Consider the following 22,824-nt stretch of genomic DNA (forward strand, 5'->3'; position numbering starts at 1 on the left):
CCCCCCCCCCGTAACTTATGAGCCTCCCTGTGGACCCGGGCCCCTTCGCCTGCACACAGCTGCCCGTCCCCTGGAAGTTCCTCAGACAGAGTCGTTCTGCTTCCATGCAGCCTCAGGATGGCTGTCCTCTCTATCTGGGGTGCCCCCCATTCTTCGCCTTGTTGGTTCTGGGCCTGCAGATCTTACCTCAAGCATCAATTCTTTTTTTTCTTTTTCTTTTAGAATCAATTTTATTTATTTTTGGTTGTGTTGGGTCTTCGTTGCTGCGCCCGGTTTTCTCTAGTTGCGGCGAGCAGGGGCTACTCGTCGTTGCGGTGCGTGGGCTTCTCATTGCGGTGGCCTCTCTTATTGTGGAGCATGGGTTCTAGGTGTGCAGGCTTCAGTAGTTGTGGCACGCAGGCTCAGTAGTTGTGGCTCACGGGCTCTAGAGTGCAGGCTCAGTAGTTGTGGCGCATGGGCTTAGTTGCTCTGCGGCATGTGGGATCTTCCTGGACCAAGGCTCGAACCCACGTCCCCTGCATTGGCAGGCGGATTCTTAACCACTGCGCCACCAAGGAAGTCCTCAAGCATCGATTCTGAACTGGACTGAATTCCCCCGCCCGTCCTCTCTCAGCACTGGCCACGGGTGCAAGTTCCACGGGGCAGGGATACAGGTCCACTCCCTTCTTTATTCCCAAGTAAGGGATGGATGGAGAGGGTGACAGCAGAGGGGAAGGAGCCTTGTGGGGAGGTCGCTGGTCAGTCTGTTGGCCAAGGTGACCTTTGTCCTCTGGGAGCTGCCACTGGTCTTGCTTGCATGGCCTTTCCCACACTGCTGCCGCCATGCTGAACAGCACGCTGCTCAGGTGCGCTCACCTCTGCTCACCTGGTCTTTTGACTTTTGAGATAAGTCAGGTGTAGAGGTTTTCATGTTGTCAGGGGCCTTTAGACCTGTTGAAGGCGGGCACGGGGTGCGGGGGTAGGGGCTCCACTGACGCTAGTGATTGCTTTCCTGAGTAGTAATTTCTAGCCCATGCTGTTCCCAAAATAATCTCAAGGCGCTGATATCTAGAGGCGTCTTTTTAAAACTCAGTAGAGAAACAGGAGGTAGAACTGTCAGCCACACACGAAGGTCGGGGGGGCGCTGGCACTGTGGCTATTTATTCTCCGTGTATTTTCCAACCGTTCTGTATCATGATGAGCTTACAAAATGGCAAAAGAGAGAGAGAAAAAGAATCTTTTAAAAACCCGTTTATTTCCGCCGTCTTGGAATGGCACTTCCGCTGGGATGTTATAGAATCTTAATCTCCCACCTGTGGTCATTTATTTGACAAATTTTCTTTTAATTTCATCCTTCATTCCATCATCAGTGCATCATTTAAAAACCATGGTGTTCGGGCTTCCCTGGTGGCGCAGTGGTTGAGAGTCCGCCTGCCGATGCAGGGGACGCGGGTTCGTGCCCCGGTCCGGGAAGATCCCACATGCTGTGGAGCGGCTGGGCCCGTGAGCCATGGCCGCTGAGCCTGCGCGTCTGGAGCCTGTGCTCCGCAACGGGAGAGGCCACAACAGTGAGAGGCCTGCGTACCGCAAAAAAAAAAAAAAAAAATCATTGTGTTCTTTGTCCTCTGTGACTGTTTCTTAGCCATTTAACCTCTGAGACGTGTTCGAGCACAGCTCCCTCTTACCTGTGTGTTTCCACTCCCGCTGCTTGAATATTACTTCTCAGGGATGCCTCGCACCTCTCGCGAGGTTCCCAGAAATTAGAGATGGCGCCATGGAAGGTTCAGGGCCCTCCCAAGATTAGCTCGATGACCAACGCTTTGTGAAAGGAAAGCGAAAAGAACAGAGTGGTCCTTGAACTGGAAATGATCCTGCAGGACAGCTGCTCCCTGACCTCCATGTTTTCTCCAAATCTCAGCCCAGTGGAGGCGGGAGGGCTCCGGGTGCCCTCCTTCCCACCGTCACTACTGCGGGCTCTTCGGTGAAGCTCATTTGCAGCTGGGACTGTGGGGAAGGCACTGGAGGCCTGGGCCCACTGGGTGACAGCCCAGGACATAGAGGGTGGCTGGGCTGACCCTTTGCGGAGCCTCACAAGTGCCCAGAGCCCAGGGTCCAATGCCTAGTTCCTCAGATGTGGTCTGGGGCCCAACAGCATCGACCCCACCTGGAAACCTGTTAGAATGCAGGCCTTGCCCCAGACCCACTGCCCCAGACCCACTGAACCAGAATCTGCATTTTTAAAAGCTCCTCGAGTGATCTGTGGGCACTGGCACATTTGGGAAACGTTGGGCTAGAGGACAGAGCAGATGCAGCCCGGTTATGGGTCAGGAGGTGGACATGGCCAGTAGAGGCCAGTGGATAAAGAAGGGTTCTACACCTCAGTGCTACTCAAAGTGTGGTCCCTGGACCAGGGCCCATTTGCAAATGTCCATGATGATATAAGGAGAGGAACTGAGACACGTGTTTGGAAACTTTCATAGTGAGTTGATATCGCTGGTACACCCAAGCTCACCTTTTGTGTGTGTGTGTGTGTTTCATTTTCTAGCAACTCATTTTTATTGTATTTTATTAAAAATTTGGTCCGAGGTAGATTGAAAATTAAGGGGGAAAAACCTAGTCCTTTATCAAATGGTTTGAGAAGCCCACCACGTAGACTGCCACTTTATACCAGAAAGTGACTGGAGATTTGGGAAACAAGCCAGCCTGGGGCAGCAAGAAAGGGTTTGGCTTTGAGGATGGCGCAGAGAGGGCCATGGCAGCTGGAGCGCGTGCTGGGAGCTGTGTGCTGGGGAGGCCTGGGGCTCCCGCCACAACAGAGGTAAGACCCGGTAGACCTCTTGCCAGTGCCCCAGCTGCTGTGGCCACACTTGGCTCTGGAATTAGATGGGCAGGTGCCAGGGGTGTCTCTGTAAGACAAGACGTTTGTTCAAACCATCAAATCCTCGGAGCCTCCCTGCTCCATCGCTTGCGTCCTTCTCTTCTCTCAAAAAGAGCAAATGCCCAGGCTCAACCCGATTCCAGATGTTGTGGGTCATTGGGGCAGTGACTCTGTGACAGTGTGGTCACACCCCCCACCGCCATTTGCACACCTGCTGGCTGTTCTGGGAGAGCCCGAGTTGGATGGTGCCCAGCCCCACTTTCCACTGGGACCTCCTAGTGTAGGTGTACCCATGGTGAGTCTGACAGAGCATCCCTTGCCAGCCGGGAATCTGCAGGGCACAATGGAAACAGGCTTGGGCCCTGTTTCTTTTTCTTTTTTTTCTTTTTTTGCGGTATGCGGGCCTCTCACTGTTGTGGCCTCTCCCGTTGCGGAGCACAGGACTCGCAGGCTCAGCGGCCATGGCTCACGGGCCCAGCCGCTCCGCGGCATGCGGGATCTTCCCGAACCCGGGCACGAACTCGTGTCCCCTGCATCGGCAGGCGGACTCTCAACCACTGCGCCACCAGGGAAGCCCGGGCCTGTTTCTTGATAAACCTGAGTTCAAATCCCTGCCCTGCCATCAGCCAGCTGCCGGGGTGGAGCTGGCCCATGAGAGCAGAGTGTACAGATGCCTTCCTGGTGCCACGTTCACTGACATCACACGTTCAGTGATGTCCAGAGGTGTTTGACACTTTGAAGCCTTTTCTCTGCTTCAGATCAGCCGTGCTGGGAGTCTTCAGCCCACAGAGGTCCACAGACACCCCAAAGCAGAGCACCCTCTCTTGTAGAGCTGGTTGTTGATCTTTACCAGCACACCACTAGACTTTGGGCAAGTTACAAAGTTTTCACATCTGTAAAATGGGGATGATGGTAACGATGATGACGATGGTAGTGCCTCTGTGGTTGGGATACAGGTTTGAATCAGTGTAAATATACTGCAAATAATGAGGTGTAGATATACCGCAAATAATGAGGATTTAAACAATGTACACGTTTATTTCTCTTTCCTGTGAAAGTCTGAGCAGTTACCTCTGTTTCTGTCGCCTTTCCCTAGGGCTCATTCACCTTTCTGCACATCACAGCATCGGTTCACTCAGCCTCTGCTCTGACTCTCCTTGTCCCCAGTTTGGGGAGACTCTTCTCTTCTGGGGCATAAGGCTGTGCTGTGACTCCCTGTGCTTCCCTCTGCCCTGAATCCAGAGGTGTTTCATACTTTGAAGCCTTTTCTCTGCTTCTTGGAAAACATCCCTTTCCTGACGCAACGAGGTCAAAATGATGAGATGAAAGGAAGGGGTGTATGTGGGGGTTTTTGAGGGGAAGCATTGGTTAATATGTTAAAATAATAGCCTTCTGCATCAGGAGCTGGGAGGTGGAGTCACAGAGTGACGGACCGCAAAGGCCCCAGCGATGAGGATGCCGACGATGATAATGACAGTTGTGACAGTAGCAAGTGCAGGCAGTGCTGTAAGAACGCCAAACAGATGGAGCTGGAGCGTGTATTATTCACTGAATCCTTATGACAACCCTAAGCATGGGTACGTCATTATGCCCATTTATCAGATGAGGAAATCGAGGCTCAGGGATGACAGGGACGTGTCCAGACTCAGAGCTAGTACATGGTGGAGCCACCGCTCCACCCGCTCACAGAGGAGACGCTGAGACCCGGAGAGGAAGGTGACATAGCAGGTGCGTGGAGGGCCTGAGGGGCCCTGGGACCCACCCGCTGCCCCTTCTGAGGACTGCTTCACCCCAAGCATCCCCCGCTAACCCTTCAAGGCACTTATTTAGATTCGTGGGTCACCCCTCACACCACCATCAAAAAAACAAAAAAAGACCCCTGTCTTCAGAAAGCACATAATATTTCCTGCAGGACGTACTTCAAATTAAAGAAGATAGTCATCTAGTGACATTTGAGTATTTCCTTTTCTTTCAATACAAAGCTCAGGCTCCCTGGATGAACCTGGGCTGCCTCCCCGGTGGTCTGCTCTTAGCCTTGGCTTCCTTTCCTCAACTCCCTGCCTCCCTACCTACCCCACTCTCCCTTCCCTCCCTTCTGACGTTCTTTGGGATACTTTGTGCCATCGCTGTGCTAGGCCCAGAGACTACAAGTGGAGAAGGAGATAAACTCCATCCTTCTTCTCTCTGAGTTTAAAATGTTTGTGGGGAGACCAATGATTAAACAGATTGAAAACCAGTAGTAGTGCTACTCTGTTCTGAGCCCTCCCTCTGTGCCAGGTCCTGGCTTCTGACCTCACAACAACCAGTGGGGCGGTGGTAGCTGTCCTACAGTCATTCCTACCACCACTGTCCTGCCCATGGCCACGTAGAAAACTCAGGATCATAGAAATTCAGAGCGGGTGAGCTGTCCATTCATAATAGAACTGGGCTCAGCCACGATCCCGCCTCACTGCAGGGCCCAAGGTCTCAGTTGTGCCCAAAGCATCCTCTTGTCCTCACGTGTTTTCTGCCAGGAAGCACGGGGGTTAGGGGGACGAAGGGTCACAGGCGTTGCCGTAACCGAGCGTTAGCCACTCACCAGACAGCTGCCAGGACCCTGCAGGCCGTTTATTTTCATTGGCGAACCTGGTGGAGAGGGCTGCATTTGTGCAAGGAACCAGCTCTTGCCAGAACGGCCACGCAGCACAGCAGAAAGACAGGTAGACCTGGGCTGGATCCCAGCTCCCTCTCTGAGAGGCGAGCGCGTCCTGTGGCTTTCAGGATGCAGCTCCAGCATCGCTTCCTCCTGCGAAGCCTCTGCTGGTCCCGACACAAGTGAATCTCAACCCTGGCTGTACACTGTGATCACCGGGCAACTTGAAACTCCCCTGGTGACTTCAGGGGGCCTCCACATGGAGAACCACTGGCTAGACCAGAGGTTAAATCTACTATCTCCCGGAAGCCAGCTCCAGGCCACCACCTGCTGTACATAACCATCTATTAAACAATGTGCCCCGGGCTTCCCTGGTGGCGTAGTGGTTGAGGGTCCGCCTGCTGATGCAGGGGACATGGGTTCGTGCCCCGGTCCGGGAAGATCCCACATGCCGCGGAGCGGCTGGGCCCGTGAGCCATGGCCGCTGAGCCTGCGCGTCCGGAGCCTGTGCTCTGCAACGGGAGAGGCCACAACAGTGAGAGGCCCGAGTACGGCAAAAAACAAAACAAAACAAACAAAAAACCTCAATGTGCCCATTTGTTTGCATATTGTCTGTGGCTGCTTTTCAACTGAAAAAAAAAAAAAATCAGATTACAAAAAATCTGTTTAATTTGAGGCTATTTATGTAAAAAAAAGTATTAATTCTGAAACCCTAAACTACTATCTGTGGTGATCTCCCTTCATGGAGGTTTAATTATAGGGGGACTTTTGCTCTGTCTATAGGGTTGGATTTTTTTTTTTTTTTTTTTTTTTTTCCGGTACGCGGGCCTCTCACTCTTGTGGCCTCTCCCGTTGCGGAGCACAGGCTCCGGACATGCAGGCTCAGCGGCCATGGCTCATGGGCCCAGCTGCTCCGCGGCATATGGGATCCTCCCGGACCGGGGCACAAACCCATGTCCCCTGCGTCGGCAGGCGGACTCTCAACCACTGCACCACCAGGGAAGCCCATAGGGTTGGAAATTTTTAAACAAGCCTGTGCTATAAGGAAACTAACAAGGATGTTTCCACTAAAAAACAAAAATCAAAAAAACAACCAAACAAACAAACAAAAATACATCTTCCCTTATACTGAACCTCCCTTGAACCTTCCTATAGCATCGGTTATCTATAGGATATCTGCCTTCCTATAGCATCTACACTCAGGCCTTTGTTCTGCCATCTGGGGCTTCCTAGGCCACAGAAGGTCCTTGTTAATAAGATCTGTGTTCAGAGTTTGTCTCCTGGGAAGCACAGGCCTATAGCCCCTGGTACAGGCATTATCGTAGGCAATCCCGAAGTGTGTTATTTAATGCATGGGATTTACTAACTCGTGTGCATGCTTGACTTCCTACTTGACTAGAAGCTCTTTGAGGGCAGAGACTATGAAGTAGACATTTCCACCCCCTACAGCATCTGGTACAAACTACACAGAGCAGGGCCTCAGGAAATCCCTGCTGAATGCGTGAATGAACAATGTTAGGAGACCCAAATTATCATTGCATGAGTATTTCTTTCCCTTCTACTGGGGACACTTCTGGCATTGCTTGCTTGTCAGTCACCGCCTGCCCCACGTCTCCTCTAGCCCCAAGCTTCTGGACACAGCTATGCAAGTAGGAATAAGAGGTGATGGGAAGAGTCAGAAAACAGGGGTGGGGCATTTGCTTTGGAAAGAATTGAGACATCCTTGTGTGAGAGAAAAGAGGAGAGCAGTGGAAAGAAGAGGAGGGTGGGGAAGAGGGAAGACTCCATTCTGGGGGCACTGGAGAGAGTGTAGGGGGCACTGAAAGTGAGATGTGAGATGAGAGAGGTTCTAGGACAGCTGCAAGGCAAGTAAAAGCAAAGCAAGGAATAGAGGGCCGATGTCAAGGTGCAGGGCCACAGATAAGGAATTGGGGGTGCTTTCGGTGTTCTTTAGGACATACAGTAATGGTTGGAATTGTTTCTACGTTGGAGGCCTAGGTTATGTTTGTCTAAAGATGAGGCACATGTGGACCGGACATCGTAGAGCTCTGGAATGTATTTGGGTTACACATGGATGAGTGCCATGTGGGACTATGGCCCTGCCCATTCTCTGGCTCAGTCATCGGTGGGATGGGGGTGAGGGTCTGGAGCTGTGTTGGAGAATCTGCAGCTGCTTCCACTCTGACGCTTCCTCTGCTCTGTGCTTGTCATCCCATCCCCGGCCAGGCCAGTAGAGACAGCTGCCTCTGGAACTGCAGTGATCTTGAGATGCCAGAGGAGAAATGCTCTCAGTTGTTGGTGGGAAAGAGTGCTGTGGCAGAGGTCAGAAGACCAGGGCTTTGTTTCTATGTAGAAATGACTTTAGGGAATGTTTTGATTTAGTTAAAGAAAGTGACGCAGCTAATAAAAGTCCTTTGCCCCCAAATCAGGAAATAGGGGTAAGTTCAAAAAGAAGGTTCTAGATTTAATCCGCTATATTCTCATTATCTGGAGTTAATCACCACTAACCCTTTGGTATATGTTCTGGCAAGTAATGTTTTGTGCATATTCGTGTGTAATTTTTAAGCAAATCAAACTGTACACATTCTCGTGTCATATGCTATTTGCATATGATTGAACATCTTTTTGTGAGAGCACGTAGGTTTGCATCCCTATTCTGCCTCTAATTTATCAGCTGCATGGCACCTGATTGGTCACATCACCTTTCAATACCTCAGTTTCTTCATCAATAAAATGGAAAGATAACGATGCCCATCTCACAGGGCCGTGGGAAGGATCCCGTGGGACGATGGGCCACGTTGCTTCGCAAAATGTTCCCCAGAGGGGCGGGGCTGCACTTTTCCAGGTCCCGGGTCTCTGCCAGCTCAGCCTGCTTTTTCTTACACTGGCTTTTGGCTTCTTTTCTTTCCAGGATGGAGAAGGGGGATGGGCACGAGGAGGACTTTCGCTTGGATTGCCGCCACGAGAGATACCCTGCCCGTAAGTGGCCTCACCTGCAGGAGCCAGTGCTGCAGATTCGTGAGCTGTCTGAGAAGAGAGGACCCTGGAGATGGGCCAGGCCAACCTCTCCCTGCCCCCCTGCATTCTCCCCCACACACATATTGCAGGTGGCGAAACTGAGGCTGGGGTCTTAGCAGAGCAAGTCTTCCGCACACGGCAGCCACGGCCCTTGCAATGGGGTCGGAATGCTAAGGGAGCAAGAGGGACACGGGGGTGCCTTAAAGACAGGCAGGCAAACCACAGCTCCATCCAGGCCGGGGTTAGCCATTGGCTGGAAGGGACAATGGCTCCGGGGCAGAGCTAGCCGAGTCAGGGAGGTGATAGCTCACAAGATCTGTCTGAGCAGTGGATACTGGTGGCAGCTCAGAATGCACTGACTTCATATGCCTCACTGTGGGGGTCAGAATCTAGGGCTCCTATTCAGAAAACAAATGCCTGGACCAGAAAGCAAAGGGGAGGTCAAAGGAGAGAAAGGCCTTGCTCTGCACAGAAAAGAAAGGAGCTGAGACTAAAGTGGCAGGATCTCATCCGAGCCTGCTGAATGCCCACCCCGTGCTCCCTGCCCACCCCGCTCTGCACTAAGGGCTTTTTATGCCTGATCTCCTGTTCTTGCTGACCGCCAACCCCTACAGCCGGGATTACTAACCACACTCTGCAGAAATGAGGGCTCAGAGAGGTGGAGCAACTTGCCTAAGGTCACACAGCTTAGCTAGTCAGTGGCAGAGCCCTTAGAGCAGGTGCTGTCTGTGCCCTGCCTGTATCTCTCAGACCTTCTAGGAAGCTACGAGGCCTCCCAGCTGCCAGTATCTGCATCTCTGTGCCTGGGGGCTTGCCCCACCGCCACCCAGAAGGCAGGAAGTGCCAGGGAAGCTGGCATATAGATACCCCGGCTCCCTCGCCCCTTGAGTGGTATCGCCCCGAGGTGTGTGATTTGCAGGATTAGCCAGGTTTACCAGGTCTAGCAGCTGCCTGGGTTGGCCGCCTTCCCTCCCCTGGGCCATGTCCCCCCCCTCTGTCAAGTTTCCCTGCATCTTTGTAGTGTCACCCCTTTGCTCCAATTCCTATCTCAGGGTTTGCCTCTGGGGAATCTGAACTAAGACAGCAGAGATTTAAACTCAGATTTGTCTGCCCCCAACCCCTGGGATCCTAGTAACGGAGTGAGAAATGGCTCTGCTGAGAGGAGAAGATGGAGGCGGGTGAAGGAGCCTGGGAGGAGGCCTGGCTGGAGAGGAGGAGAGGGTCTGGTCTTCACACTGAGGGAAGAGGCTCCTGTAGGAGACACCAGCCCGGAAGATGTCCAGAATGCTAACTGCCTACCCGAGGAACTGGGGTGGTTGCTGGGCCCACAGACTGTGGCTTCATGGCAGGTGTCAGGGTGGGGGGCTTCCTGGAGGAAGGGGTCAGGAGCCAGGGCATGGAGGAGGCTGGGGAGCACCTGCCTCAGGGATAACAGAAGAGAGCAGGAATCCACCAGAGGGGTTCAGGAAGCACATGGTAGGGACACAGGCTGAAAGCCCTGGCATGTTCCAGAGGGCCACCGGCTCCCCTGCTTGGGCCGGAGCCCCCTGAGGCCCCTGCAGAGTGGGCAGGAAGCCCTGGGTGGAAAGAGGTCGTGGGGATTGTCTTGGGGGCAGCTAGGGAGCTGGGAGGAGGAAAGGCCAGATCCCTGAGGACTGAGGATGGAAGAAAGAGTCCAGAGAGCAAATCTGGCCCTGAAAGCAAGCCCTGGGATGGAAAGTGAGGACAGCCAGTGTCGGCAGAGCCGCAGAAGCCCTGCACCCCCAACCCAGCCCCTCACCTCTGTCCTGGCGCCCACTTCACCTCCCAGGCATCACATGCATTCCCCAGGTCAACAGCCTGCAGAGAATTCCACCTTTCGTGCCCTCGGCAAATACTGAGCTGTGCAGACCCTCTGTGCGGGCACTGGAGATGCAGCCGGGAGTCAGAGCAGGCAAGCTCCTGCCTTGTGGGGTGGGAGTCCAGAGGGAGGGAGAATCAAGAAAGAAGGGAACTCAGAAACAAGCATGGTGATCTCAAGTGCTAAGGAACGTGATGATAAAGAGGGATCGGGGGAGGCCTCCTTAGAGCCACCTCTTTGAGGGGCCGCTGGAGCTGGGGCCTAAGGAAATAGATAGAGTCAGTCACACAAAGAGCCTTCCAGGCAGAGGGGCCTGCAGGTGCCAAGTCTCCGCAGCAGCCAGCACTGGAGGCCACGTGGCCGGAGCAGGGAAGCGATGGGGGTTGGGGATTGGGATGCGGGAGGAGACGGGGCTGGGGTGCCCAGGAGGCAGGACCATGGGAAGGAGCTGGCTCTGCAGTGGGGGGGGAGGGGCATTGTGAGCGTGGAAGAGACTTGCCCAGATTATTTATCTGTATCTGTATTTATAGCTGTATCTATAGCTGTGTCTACATCATCTTTACCTATATCCGCATCTATCCATCCCTCCTTCCATCCATCTGCAATGTGGGAAAAGGATGGGAGGGGAGGAAGAGTAGAGGCCAGCAGACCAGCGTAGATGCTGTCCCCTCATCCCCTGGAGTGACGGTGGCCTGACCTGTGGCAACAGAGATAAAAGTGGGAGGATACAAGAATTTTTTGCCGGAAGAGTCGTCTGAGTGCTTTGTGCTCCTGTGGAAGCAGATCCTGAGATAAGGACCCAACAGCAAGCACCTTATTTGGGTGATCCCAGAAAATACAATAGGTGCCGGGGAGGCGGACTAAGCAGGGAAAGGCAGGCAGGTGGAAGCCGTGCTCCAGGCTGGTTATCACTGTAGGCCCTGCTGGGTGACTTGGGGAGCCAGTGCAGAGCACACGGTCTGAGTTATCCCCCCCGGACATGACAGTAGCTCTCCTCAGGCGTTGTTCGAAGGCTGCTGGGGTAGGGTGGGGTGCATGAATTCTCCTGGGGTGGGTGGAGAAAGCTCTGGCGCCGTAGGAGGTCAGCAGCCTGCTCCGCTGGGAGGGAGGGCGCGCCCACAGCCTCAGCTTGTGTGACTTGAGGTGACGGATGGAGGCGGCCAGGAACCTAAGATACGCACAGAACTTTCAGGCCAGCAGTCAAGGGCCAGATGTCACCCACTGATGGACCTGGAGAGGGCGAGTTTGAGGGGCGTGTAGGGTTGAGGACAGAGATAGTTGAAGCTGGGGGACTTTTGAGACCGTCGAGGGAGATTGTGTGGGGTGGGGAGAGATGGAGAAGCCACGAGGTCCTAACACCCTGGGGCTCAAAGAGAAGCATGGAAGCCGGTGGGGAAGGGCCTGTGGCTCCCACAGGTTTTCCAGGTCCCAGCCTCTCGGGGAAGAAAGGAACCTCAGAGTCCCCAGCACCTCTGCCATGTGTGCCTTTCGTCAGGTAGCCGAGTTATCCGGATGGCTGTCTTTCCCCGGGGACCAGCGGAGGTGCTGGGGTCTCAGAGTCACAACAGTGAGGAAGAGGTAGACCCCATCTGCTGTCGGAGCTGACGGGGAGGCACCCGAATGTGGGCTGGGCACACCCCATCTGCCAGACCCCAGGCAGCGTTTGGGGATGCGGGGCCCAGCCACCTGTGGACTGGGTCCTCACATGGTTCATGGGCTGGAGAGCAGCCTGATCGTCTAGGGAAATGGCATCGTCTCCAGAATGCGGCCTCTTAGCTGCTAGTGGGATTTTGGCCAAGAAAATGTTTTGGAAAGTCCTGGACAAGTTGTGCAATATTTCTCTACTGAGCAACTGCTCAGATCTGGTTGGTGAACTGACTTGCCAGCAGGACGCACGGGTGGGGGGAGGAGAGCCAGGGAGCCTGCATTATTAAGCACTTACTGTGTGCAGGTCCCGCTCAGCACTTCACAGCCGTCTCATCTGATGGCTGGCACAGCCCTGGGAAGGAGGGTTGAGTGTTGTTATTGTGTAGACTGAGAGGCTGAGGCTCTGAGACGCAGATTGACTTTGTTGAGATCTCTGGCCCCCCCGGGGAAGTACAACTCAGCTTGGCGTGTAGATCTCTCCCATTATCCTGGAACCAGGCCGTTCCTGCTCTGGCCCCCAAACTCTCCACCTCATTTCTTCCCACTCTCCCCTCCCTCATTCTGCTCCAGCCACCCTGGCCTTTCTCTTTCTTGAACATACAGAACTCATTCACTCCACAGAATCTCTGCACGTGCTCTTGTCTCCACCTGAAAAGCTCTCCCTCTAAATCTTTGCATGGCTGGCTTTGTCTCCTCTTTTTTTTAAAAAAAAAAATTAATTTATTTATTTTTGGCTGTGTTGGGTCTTTGTTGCTGCACATGGGCTTTCTCTAGTTGTGGCGAGCAGGGGCTACTCTTCATGGCGGTGCGGGGGCTTCTCATTGTGGTGGCTTCTCTTGTTGCGGAGTATGGGCTCTAGGCACATGGGCTTCAGTAGTTGTGGCTCACGCGCTTTGTTGCTCTGTGGCATGTGGGGTCTTCCCGGACCAGGGCTCGAACCCGCGTCCCCTGCATTGGCAGGCGGATTCTTAACCACTGCGCCACCAGGGAAGTCCCTTGTATCCTCTTTAAGCTTCTCCTCAGAGAAGCTCCCCTAACCTGCACCAGCTTCCCCAGTCGACCTCATATCACTGTGTTTTCTTTTCTTCATCGTATCTGTACCTCTCTGACATTATACTTACATACCTGGTTTTTGTTTTGCTGCCTTTCTCCGCTGGGTTCCATGAGATTAGGCACTCTGTCTTTTGTTTTGTTCACGCCTGTATCCTGAGAGCCTAAAGCAGTGGGTGGCACACAGTAGGTGCTGAATTGCCTCTCCACCATATCCCACCCGAGAAGCCACTTTTACATAAAGAGTTACATGAACTTCTGGTTATCTTAACTGTTCCAAAAGTTGCTATTTTTTCTTGGGCTGCTGTGATATAGATTCTGCCACATTTTTTTCTTTTTTCTTCCTGAGGAAAGAGTTTGCCTTTGAAAGCTGCCTTTGGGGCTTTGCAGTGCCACCAGCTAGCTTGGGGGCACATCAGATGTGGCATTTAATGGAGGCGGTGCTGCCATATGGTCCAGGTGTCTGCATCTTCCTTTCAGGGACAGCTGGGGTTTGTGGCTGATTGCAGCTGTCCAGTTCAGTGCCCGAGACAAGCTTTCGATTTTGCCAGGTGTGTCTGTGAGGCTGGGCTGAGTGAGAGGCTGTCACTCGCCGGGTATAGAGGCGGCTTCTGGGCGCTCCATCTAGACGAGTCTCTGCCGCCACTGCCCTCGAAATAGCAGAGGGAATTTCAAGGAAGACTTTTCTGGGCTCAGAGCAACTTGGCATTTTTATTAGATCAAAATCAAATCCAATATAGTACTGCTTGAGTCTGCTTCCTTTATTAAAATGGAAACAGACAATATTTCTGAAATAAATATCAATGCCAACTTGCTGGACACACAGACAGCCATGCAGCTTGGAGATACCTGAGACCCTGGCACTGGGGTAGAGAGAGCTGAGCCAGCGTCAGCATCGGAATCCCCTGGAGGCCTCCCTGAAACACAGATTGCCCGGTCCCACCCCAGAGTTTCTGGCTGAGGAGATCAGGGTGGGGCCTGGGGTTCTGCATTTCCAGAGACTCTGCTTCTGCTGCTCCACAGACCGCATTCTGAACTGCACTTGTCCCTGGGCTGCTGCCAGGAGGGAGTCTGCATTTTGTCACCTGTTTGGGCTCTTCAGCAACTTCTGGATGGAAACTGCTGCTTCTAGGGCCGATTCTCTTCCCATCCATCTTCCTAAGACATAAAATCATGTCTTCTCCACCCCCTCCCAGCCCCAAACCTTCCTGTGAGAGCATCCCTGGTGGGTGTCAGGTCCTGTGCCAACCCTCCTGGACATTCCCCGGGAAGCCTTCCCCAGCCATCCCATTCGTGCTTCCGCTTTCTTTCAGTCACTCATCACTCTTGGAATCCTCCTCTGCGAACTCTCTCCCCGCTGGGATGGAAATGTCACGAGGACCAGGACCTTGTCACCACATTTGTGTGGCAGTCCCAGTGCCTAGCAGGGCTTGGGCCTCCGTACCTTTCCAGTGAACGGTTGAGCTCACTTTGTCTCCATGGGGCAGTTTCTCTGAGGACTGTTTCCGTTTTACAGGTGAAGTGCCTTGGATTCCGAGCAACAGTGTCATTTTTCTTCGCTTAGAAGTCTGGGCGACGCTAAGCTCAAAGCTGCGTCATTGTTCTTTATGCCCATTTGTGCCCAAGGCAGTGTTGCTGCAATCATCCCCGATCCTAAGAAACACTTGGGGCCAGTTGTTAAAATACAGATTTCCCTGGAGATTCCAATTCCTTGGTTTGCGGCAGGCCAGGAATTGGCTTCAGGTAAGTCTGATGATACAGCAGAAACCCCAGGTGCAGGATAAACCCTGTACCCCCAGGGGCCTGCCGGGCCATTTACACCTGGCACCCAGCATCTTTGCAGCTGCAGCCTTGCACTCCTCACCCCTCCAGCCCCGTGTACTGGGCTTTCCAGCCTCACAGACCATCTTGCTTTCCTCCAACCACCAACATCATGAGCTTTTCACACCTCCTGAGAACCTCATCTCCCTGCCAAGAACCTATTTCACACCCTGTTCCTTCTGCCTGAAATGACCTGCTCCCTGCCTCCCTTTGGCAAAAAACAAAAAAACAAACCCTAGCAGTGGAATTGTGAGCTTCACAGTGCTTTCCAAGTCTAGCTCAGATTCTAGCAATACTAACCAGTCCCCTCTCCAGCCCCTAGCGGAGGTGGTGTGTTCACCTCTGCATTTCCCTTCCCTGGCACTTGAGTAGATGAGGGAGAATTTTATAGTGGTTACAAGTCCAGCCTGTGGAGTGAGGCTGCCTAGGTTCAAATCCCAGCAGTAAGACCCTGGACAAGTCACTTAACCTGTCTGAGCCTGAGTTTCCTCATCCGTGTAATGGGCATAGTAATGGCACCTAACTCCCATTTCTGAGGATGAAATGAGCCAGTGAACACGAGGCACAGTGAATGGCTCCTGACACAGTGAGAGCTGGAGGCATGTTTGCTCTTGTCATCTCTTCCCCTCACTAGACTGTGAGCACCCAGAGGACAGGTCTGCATCTGACTCCTGTCTGCAGACCCAGCACCCAGATGGAGGCGGACACGCAGTAGGTGCTCAACAAATGAGGAAATGAAGGAATCAGTGGCTCTGGGGAGAGGTGGCAGGTTCAATGGACTCAGCCTGATCCCGAGTGTGGGAAAGAGATGGAGAGAATGTTATGGCCCAGGAAGGAGTCCCCAGCAGATGGACTCTAGTGAAGAGAGGGATGAGACCCCCATTCGATCTCCTAGGAGAGAACCCATCCCCAAGGTAAACCAGAAAACCCCAACCTTCCCCTCCACATGGATCCCACACAAATCCTTCCCAAATCCTCCATCGTATTCATTCAACAAATCTACTCTCTCAGCACTGTGTGTGGAATTGTGCTGGGTGCCAGAGACACAGCGATGAATAAAAGTAGAGCTAGCCTGTGTCCTCATGTTACATACAGCCTAGAAGAGGAAAACGGGAGGAAACAAGTAAACATATTACCAAATATGATGGAGTTTCTGAAGCGCCCTCAGCGTGCAGATTTACAGAGCAGGGTTGACTTGGAGAGGCAGTCAGGGCAGCAATGGAAGAGGGATGATGGTGTCACTAGCTGGAAGGGTCTCCAAAGCCAGACATCTCCGTGCCAACCTTGATTCCTCTCCCCATCTCTCCCCACATCCCAAGTCTTTCTAGAGATAAGAGTTCAAAGTTGGGCAGCCAGACAGTAGGCTCTGGATGGGCCCATGAGTCCTGGAGAGAGTTCTTCAGTACCTTGGACAGCTGGTGGAGAGGGTCCATCTGGCTCTTCTGTGATAGGCTGAGCTCCTCTGGGGTCAAGAACGTCAGTCCCAGCCGCCTGCCCACCCTCACTAATTCCCCTGCTGGCTTTGGAGCACCTTGGACAAGTCACTTCCCCTGTGATCACCCCCATTTCTCTGCACATTTGTGATGCCGCTCTTGGTCTTGAAGGACCCTTCCAACCCACTGAATCCATTTTGGAACAGTGGATGTGATTTCACACAATTCAGCAGAGCTGAGAGCTGATCTCCCGGGATCTTGGTGCCTTGGAGAGAGTTTGAGACAGTGATTTCCCACTGAGGGATTGAGATGTTAGGACTGGAAGAGGCTGAATGTTGAAAAACTTCATGTTTGATATTTGGACCAAAAATGAAGATAAATCACATCTTCTGAGAACCTCCTATGGGCTGAATACTCTGCTAAACCTGGGAGATTCCAAGGGAATTTGAAGCACAGGACTTGCTGCCAACCCTCTGAGTGAGACCTTGGATAGATCTCTTCCCACCTCTGGGCCTTGGCCACCTCATCTGTGAAGAGAGGTGGTTGAACCCAAACCCCCTCTATACTGGCATTTTTAAATTTTCACATCTCTCTGATGTCACATAATGAAAGACTTCTAGCAGGGGGCCTGCAGGGTCTGCTGACTCCTTTGTAACTAACATCCATTTGCGGGCCCAGAGAGGTGAAGTTACTTGTCAAAAGTCACACAGCTTTAAAAAAAAATAGGTTCACTCAGCTTGTCAGTGGTGGAGCCTGGATTTGAACCTTTGACTATCAGACTCCAAGTACAGTTCCCTGCCCTGAGTCTGTACCCAAAGGAGGAGAGGCTAGCAAAGAGACTCTCAAATGTACAGAATCTCAGGGAAGGTGGGCCGAGCACATGCCTCCAGCTCAGGGATCGCTCCTTCTCCTCCCGCATGGTTTCTTCATTTGTTATAAAAAGTCAGCTCAGGACATGCTCTGTGCCCAGCCAGGTGCTGGGGGCTGCGGGCTCCGGGATGAAGCAGACCCAGTCCCTGACGGCACTGAGTCCCCAGGTTAGTTGGGGAGACTCCGGAGTCATGGGACAAAGACGCCGGCCGGGAAGTAGTCAGAGGTCAGAAATGGCCTCCTGTGGGCTGAGTCGAGCCTGAGAGATGCTGTTTGGCCCACAGACGGTTTTAAATGCTTTAATAGCCTTAGTTGTCATCATTTAAAAGCCAGGAGATTTGATTTCAAAATCCCAATTTTCAGTTTCTCTGATCATTTTGGGAGACCAGAGCCCACATTCCCCACGGCAACAGTTAACCAAAGCTGAGGAAAGGCTGCTTCTGGCCACTTCACCCAATTATGTCATTTGCTTGGGCCAGTAGGCATTTTGAGGTGGGATTCTCTGATTTATAGCATAAGGCTTTTTCTTTTTTCCTGGCTGGTGACTGACCCCAAAGTAAAGGAACCAGGAGAAGGGAAGTGAGTGAGGAGTCGTGGTGGGCTGGTGGGGTGTATGGTGAGGTCAGGGCTCCCCTCACTATAAATGGCTCTGGGCCCCAAGCCCCTCCTGGGAGGCTAGAGAAGGGAGGAGGACCCCAGTCATCAGCGAATTGACCTGATTTTGACTCACAGAAGTCATTTAGAAAAACAATGAAGGCTTTCTGTGCACCAAATATTTGCTTTTAGATTTAAAAAAAAAATCCCAACACCTATATCTTGGCAGCAGGCACTTACAAAGAATGCAACTGTTTCAGTGACTGAGGCCAAAACAAACGTTTTTCCTGAGGCCAAACGATTCCAGAATGTTTGGCAAATGTTTCCCACCCCTTTTTAAAATATAGTAAAATTAGCAAAGCACCAACATTAAAGAATATTAAAAATAGAAGAAACGCCAAAGGAAAAAAAAATCACGCGTGCACACTCCCCACCATTGGTACAAACGTCCCCATCTTTGCCTGTTCCCTTCCAGCCTTTGTTATGGGGAAGAATCTCCCAATAGTCAGAGCTACTTTGGGGGTGGAGGAAGAGTGATGAGCTGTCTGTCCTTGGAGGAGTGCAAGCAGCCTTCAGCAGGAATTCCCACCTCAAGGGGCTTGCTCTGAAGGATGTCTGACCCTAAAGGATGAGAAGTATATCTGAGCATCCTTTAGAGCTCGGAGGGGGAAGCAAACGAGCAGAGAACACATTTCTTTTAATGCTGAAGTTTCGAATCAGGAAGAAATTGATTCAACCCAGCAGGCCTGTAGCTGTGAATCCTAAGACAGCTGCTTATGTTGGCTGAGTCTCAGTTTCCTCATCTGTAAAATGGGCTCAGGCTTGCGAGGACAGAACCTAGCAGGGTGTGTAGACTATAAGCACTCTGTCGCTGTTAGTTTTCCCCTTTGCCCTTTGAGCCAGTCCCACCCACCATGCCACGCAGTCTCTCCTCCCTGTGATCCCCTTTGTTCTTATCTTTCTGGCTCCATTGATTCACCATGGAATATTCTCCAGGGGTTGAGCCATTTCTCTGCTGGGCTGTCTAATGCTGGGGGGGTTGCTGACAGAGCACCACTTGGAGTGGATGCTCCAAGAGAGGGAGACCCCTGAGGCTGGAGAGAGGATGTCCGGAGGGCTTCCTGTAGGAGGAGAAACTTGAGCTGGGCTTTGAGTGTTCAATTCAGCAGTAGGTACAAGGGCATTTTAGGCAGGTCCCAGCTTGGAGATGGAAATGGGTCTGGTGTGTTAGGAAGACATGAAGGAGGTGCTTGGGTGAAGGCAGGGGAGCGGGCTTCCGAGAATCAAGAACAGAAGAGTGAGCATGTTGGATCGGTCGAGCCTCCCAGCCCCTGTGCTTGCCCAGGCCGTCAAGAGCAGAGGGCCGTAGTGGGAGGCGGTAGAGTCTCTGCCCCACGTCTCGGCCCAGGGAGCTGCTCAGCGCCGGCTTTGGGACGTCCACGAACTTGCTTGCTGGCTGAGGTCAAGTACAGTTGGGGCCCAGGAGTCATCTACACTGTTCTCCTTCTAACCCTCCCACAGCTCCTCAAGCACGTGGGAGCCCACAGCGGAGCCCAGGGAAGCCTGACGGGGTGGGTGGCTGGGGGGCAGGTGAGGGTGTGCGTAGGTGAAGGGGGGGATGGGAAGTCGGTGGGTGGATGGCTTGAGTGGGGTGGGTGAAGGTCAGGGCAGGTGGGTGTGCAGGGTTGGTGGTGGGGCAGTGGGGGTTGTTGGATGGGTATGTTGGTGAGTTAAGGGGTAGAGACTTGATGAGTTAGTGGATGTGTTGGCAGCTTGGGAAGCAGATGAGTAACCGGATGAGTTGGAGAGCGGCTGGGTGGCCGGATGGGTGGATGTTTCAGGTTACGGGTAGATGTGTGTGTGGGAAGCCAGGCTGGTGGGAGTATTATGGGGTGCTGGGAGGCTGGATGAGGCAATGGTGGGCGTATGGTGCGTTGAGAGGTGGGAGATGCCTGAGTGGGTTCTAGGGCTGTGGCAGGCTCCTGGGGGGATCGTGTGTGAGTGATGGTGGATATCTTGGTGGGTTGGTGAGTGGATGGCAGCGGACGGATACTGGCAGGTGGATGTCTAGGTGTTGGTGGACCGGTGGACAGAGAGGTGGGTGATGGGGGCGTGGCAGAGGTGGAGAGCTGGGTGGGCGGATGGTGATACGGTGAGTGGGACAGTGGGTAGAGAGCTGGGTGCAGCTTGATAGATGGGTGGGTGGGGAGCTGGTGGGGGTCAGTGGGCCGATGGGGTGGGGGTGGAGGAAGGCAGCCGTTGGCACTGACCACGCCGTCTCTCTGCAGGATACCAGCCACACATGGGAGATTCCTGGCCCCGGAGCTCTGCACAGGAGGTGCCAGAGCTGAACCGCCAGTGCTGGGTCCTGGGGCACTGGGTGTGACAGCGACCAGCCTGGCTCCAGACCTCGGGCCGTCATCGGCACCAGCCCCCTGCTGCAAGACCACTGGTCTGGCGCCTTTGGAAACCTGGCCTGTGTGGGACACATGTGGCCTGCCCTGCCCGCCGCTGCCTGGGTCTCAGAGTCCTGGAAACAGGGCCAGGGCAGCCAGAGGGACTGCACAGGGCTGCACAGCGTGACTCTGGGACAGCAACTCCTAACTCTCGCCACCGCCACATGCAGAGCCCTGCTGGGTGCAGCTGGGATGCCGGGAGAGACACAGACCTCGGCCACCGAAAACCTGGGACCCACGAGCCAGCCGGGAAGTTCAGGAGGTCCCCAGCGTGCGGAGCCCTGCGGGGGGCAGGGAATGGGTGGGGCTTCCTGAAGGAAGGGCAGTGGCACTGGCACCAGGGGCATCACACAGCAGGCACACAGCAAGGGCTCAATAAATGCTTGTTGAATCTTTCCTTGCCGTGTGTGGAGGCCAGTTGCTCTCTGGGCCGTGGCTGCCCCCTCCTGGCCCCCCCATCAGGTCCCTAAGGAACCTGAAGATGAGATGGCCCTGAGTGAGCTGGTCAGGGCCAGACATTGAAGCATGGGCGGGTGGGGCAAAGTGGGGAACCTGGGGGGTGGGGTCAGGATGGAGCCAGGCTGGCAGGCTGCCTTGGATTCCAGAGGGTGGGCGAGGTGGGGGACGGGCAGGTGGGAGATTTGGGTGGACAAGAGACAGGCCCTCAAACCCAGGCGCTAAGCTACCCTGCCTCCCACAGGGACCCTTTACCCTGTGTCTAGAGCCACATTTACATGGAATCTTAAGGCTTAGGTGACTGGGGAAACATTCCTATTGTGAAGACGAGGGAACCTGGGGTCACAGAGATGATGTGACTTGCCCAAGACCACAGAGCTAGCAAACGGCAGGTGAGGGTTTGAACCAGGACTCCTGACTCCAAGAGGCCTCATCCCTTCCCAGAAGATTTCTAGAGCTTTCCCTCAAGTAGAGAATGTTTTTCATTCTTTCATAAACCCGTCATCCAACCATCCATCAGCCATTTTCCATCCATCCATCCACCTATCCAGCCAGCCAGCCAGCCACCCATCCATTCATCCATTATCCACCCATCAGTGGTCTTTCTTCCTTGTATCAGACGTCCATCCATCGTCCTTTCGTGCATCACCCATCCTCATCATTCAACCATCCATCCATCCGTGTATCCATCTATCCAATGATACAATTCATGTGCCCCTACTATGTGCCGAACACTGTGGTAGGCGCTGGAGACAGGACACTGCACCATCCAGAGGGGGCATGTGTCCTCACAGGGCTCACAGGTGGGCAGGACACATAACTAGATGATTACATAGGACAGTGTGCGAAGTGCTCTGGGACCAGGCAGCCTGGATGCAGATCCCAGCTCCTCCACTTGAGACCTTGGGCAAGTTACCTGACCTCTCTGTGCCTCAACCCCATGGGCACATGGGGGTCATCAGCACACCTACCTCTTAAAACTATTCTGAGGGTTAAAGGAGGGAATGTATGCGAAGCTTGTAAAACAGAGCCTGGCACACAAACGCTCTGTCGGTGTTTGCTGTTACCTCAATGAGGGGAACTGAGGGGGGGACGCTGCAGGAGCCCAGAGGCCGCACCTGCTTGCTGGGGGGGGGGGGGAGTGGTGGTCAGGGGAGGCTCCTGTGGGAAAAGGACATTTAAGCTGAGATATGAAGTTGTCTAGATGTTGGGCAGGCAAAAATGTAGAGGGGAAGAAAGTTGGGAACATTATAGGAACTTTAAGATAGTCTAGATGGCAGGTGCGGAGAGAAGGGAGAGCAGCGGAGGTGATGAGAAATGTGGCAGCAGAGGTCGGTGGAGCCAGAGGGACTCTGAAGCCTCTTTAGGATGGAGCAGCAGGGGATGCTTTCAGCAGAGTGGGAAGCGCCCAGCTGTGCATTCCAGGAAGGTCCCCGAGATGCAGGAGGACGGCCTGCTTCCTCACCCTCACCACACCTGAAGGGAGAGAAGAGGGTGGGCTGCTTCAGCACGGAGGCCCTGGGATGGGACAGTGAAAGCAGATTCAGGAGTTAGTCAGCAGGGAAGATAGGCCGATGTGGGGAGAGGAGAGGGGAAAGTCAGCGATGACTCTCAGGTTATGGGCTGCGGGAGGCGGGGGCAGGGTCAGATGTGTTGAGTCTCAGGTGCCTGGGGGACACCAGGTGGAGGTGTGTGCTATTCATTCATTCATTCATGCAGCTGTTAAGTCAGTGATTCATTCATCCAGTAAATATTGCAGACCTACCGTGAGGGGTGGGAGCTGGGTCTGGGACCCAAATAAAAAGGCTTTGAGTGTCAGGACAAGAGGGTCAGGCTTTGGCCTCTGGGCGAGAAAAAACTAGAGCAGCAGAGCAAGGCTGGGCAGGGGCGTGTCCAAAGGGAAATCTGGCCCAGGGCCCCTTGGAGCTCTTTATTCTCACCCAGGATCCTTTCAAAGTTACAAGTGGACCACAGAGGTCCGGGAGATGAGTTTCATTGACACATGGGAAAAATTTTAATCTATTTTAATAGTTGTGTTCATGTAAATGTGTATTAGGAAAAAAATGTATAACGGGCACATTAGTGCCATGATTTCACAGACGTTATTGCTTAAGATGAAACCAAAGTAGGCGTTTAAGTTCAAAGGAAAA

The 22,824-nt window shown here is 53.4% G+C and overlaps 1 protein-coding gene across 5 annotated transcripts in view; it reads left to right on the forward strand.

Annotated features, from left to right (window-relative positions):
• GSG1L (GSG1 like) overlaps positions 1 to 20,231 on the forward strand; it is a gene marked incomplete at its 5' end in the record, with an annotated part of 219,725 nt that extends 199,494 nt beyond the window's left edge. For all 5 annotated transcript variants that reach the window (XM_082857239.1, XM_082857240.1, XM_082857243.1 and 2 more), the window contains 2 exons: positions 8,401 to 8,468; positions 20,051 to 20,231. In XM_082857239.1, coding sequence (XP_082713365.1) covers positions 8,401 to 8,468; positions 20,051 to 20,148 — 166 coding nt within the window. In that variant the 3' untranslated portion in view covers positions 20,149 to 20,231. The remainder of the gene's footprint in view (positions 1 to 8,400; positions 8,469 to 20,050) is intronic.
• Between the last annotated feature and the right edge of the window lie 2,593 nt (positions 20,232 to 22,824).

Source organism: Leucopleurus acutus, assembly GCF_964270905.1.
Source record: "Leucopleurus acutus genome assembly, chromosome: 16".
Lineage (NCBI taxonomy): Eukaryota > Metazoa > Chordata > Mammalia > Artiodactyla > Delphinidae > Leucopleurus > Leucopleurus acutus.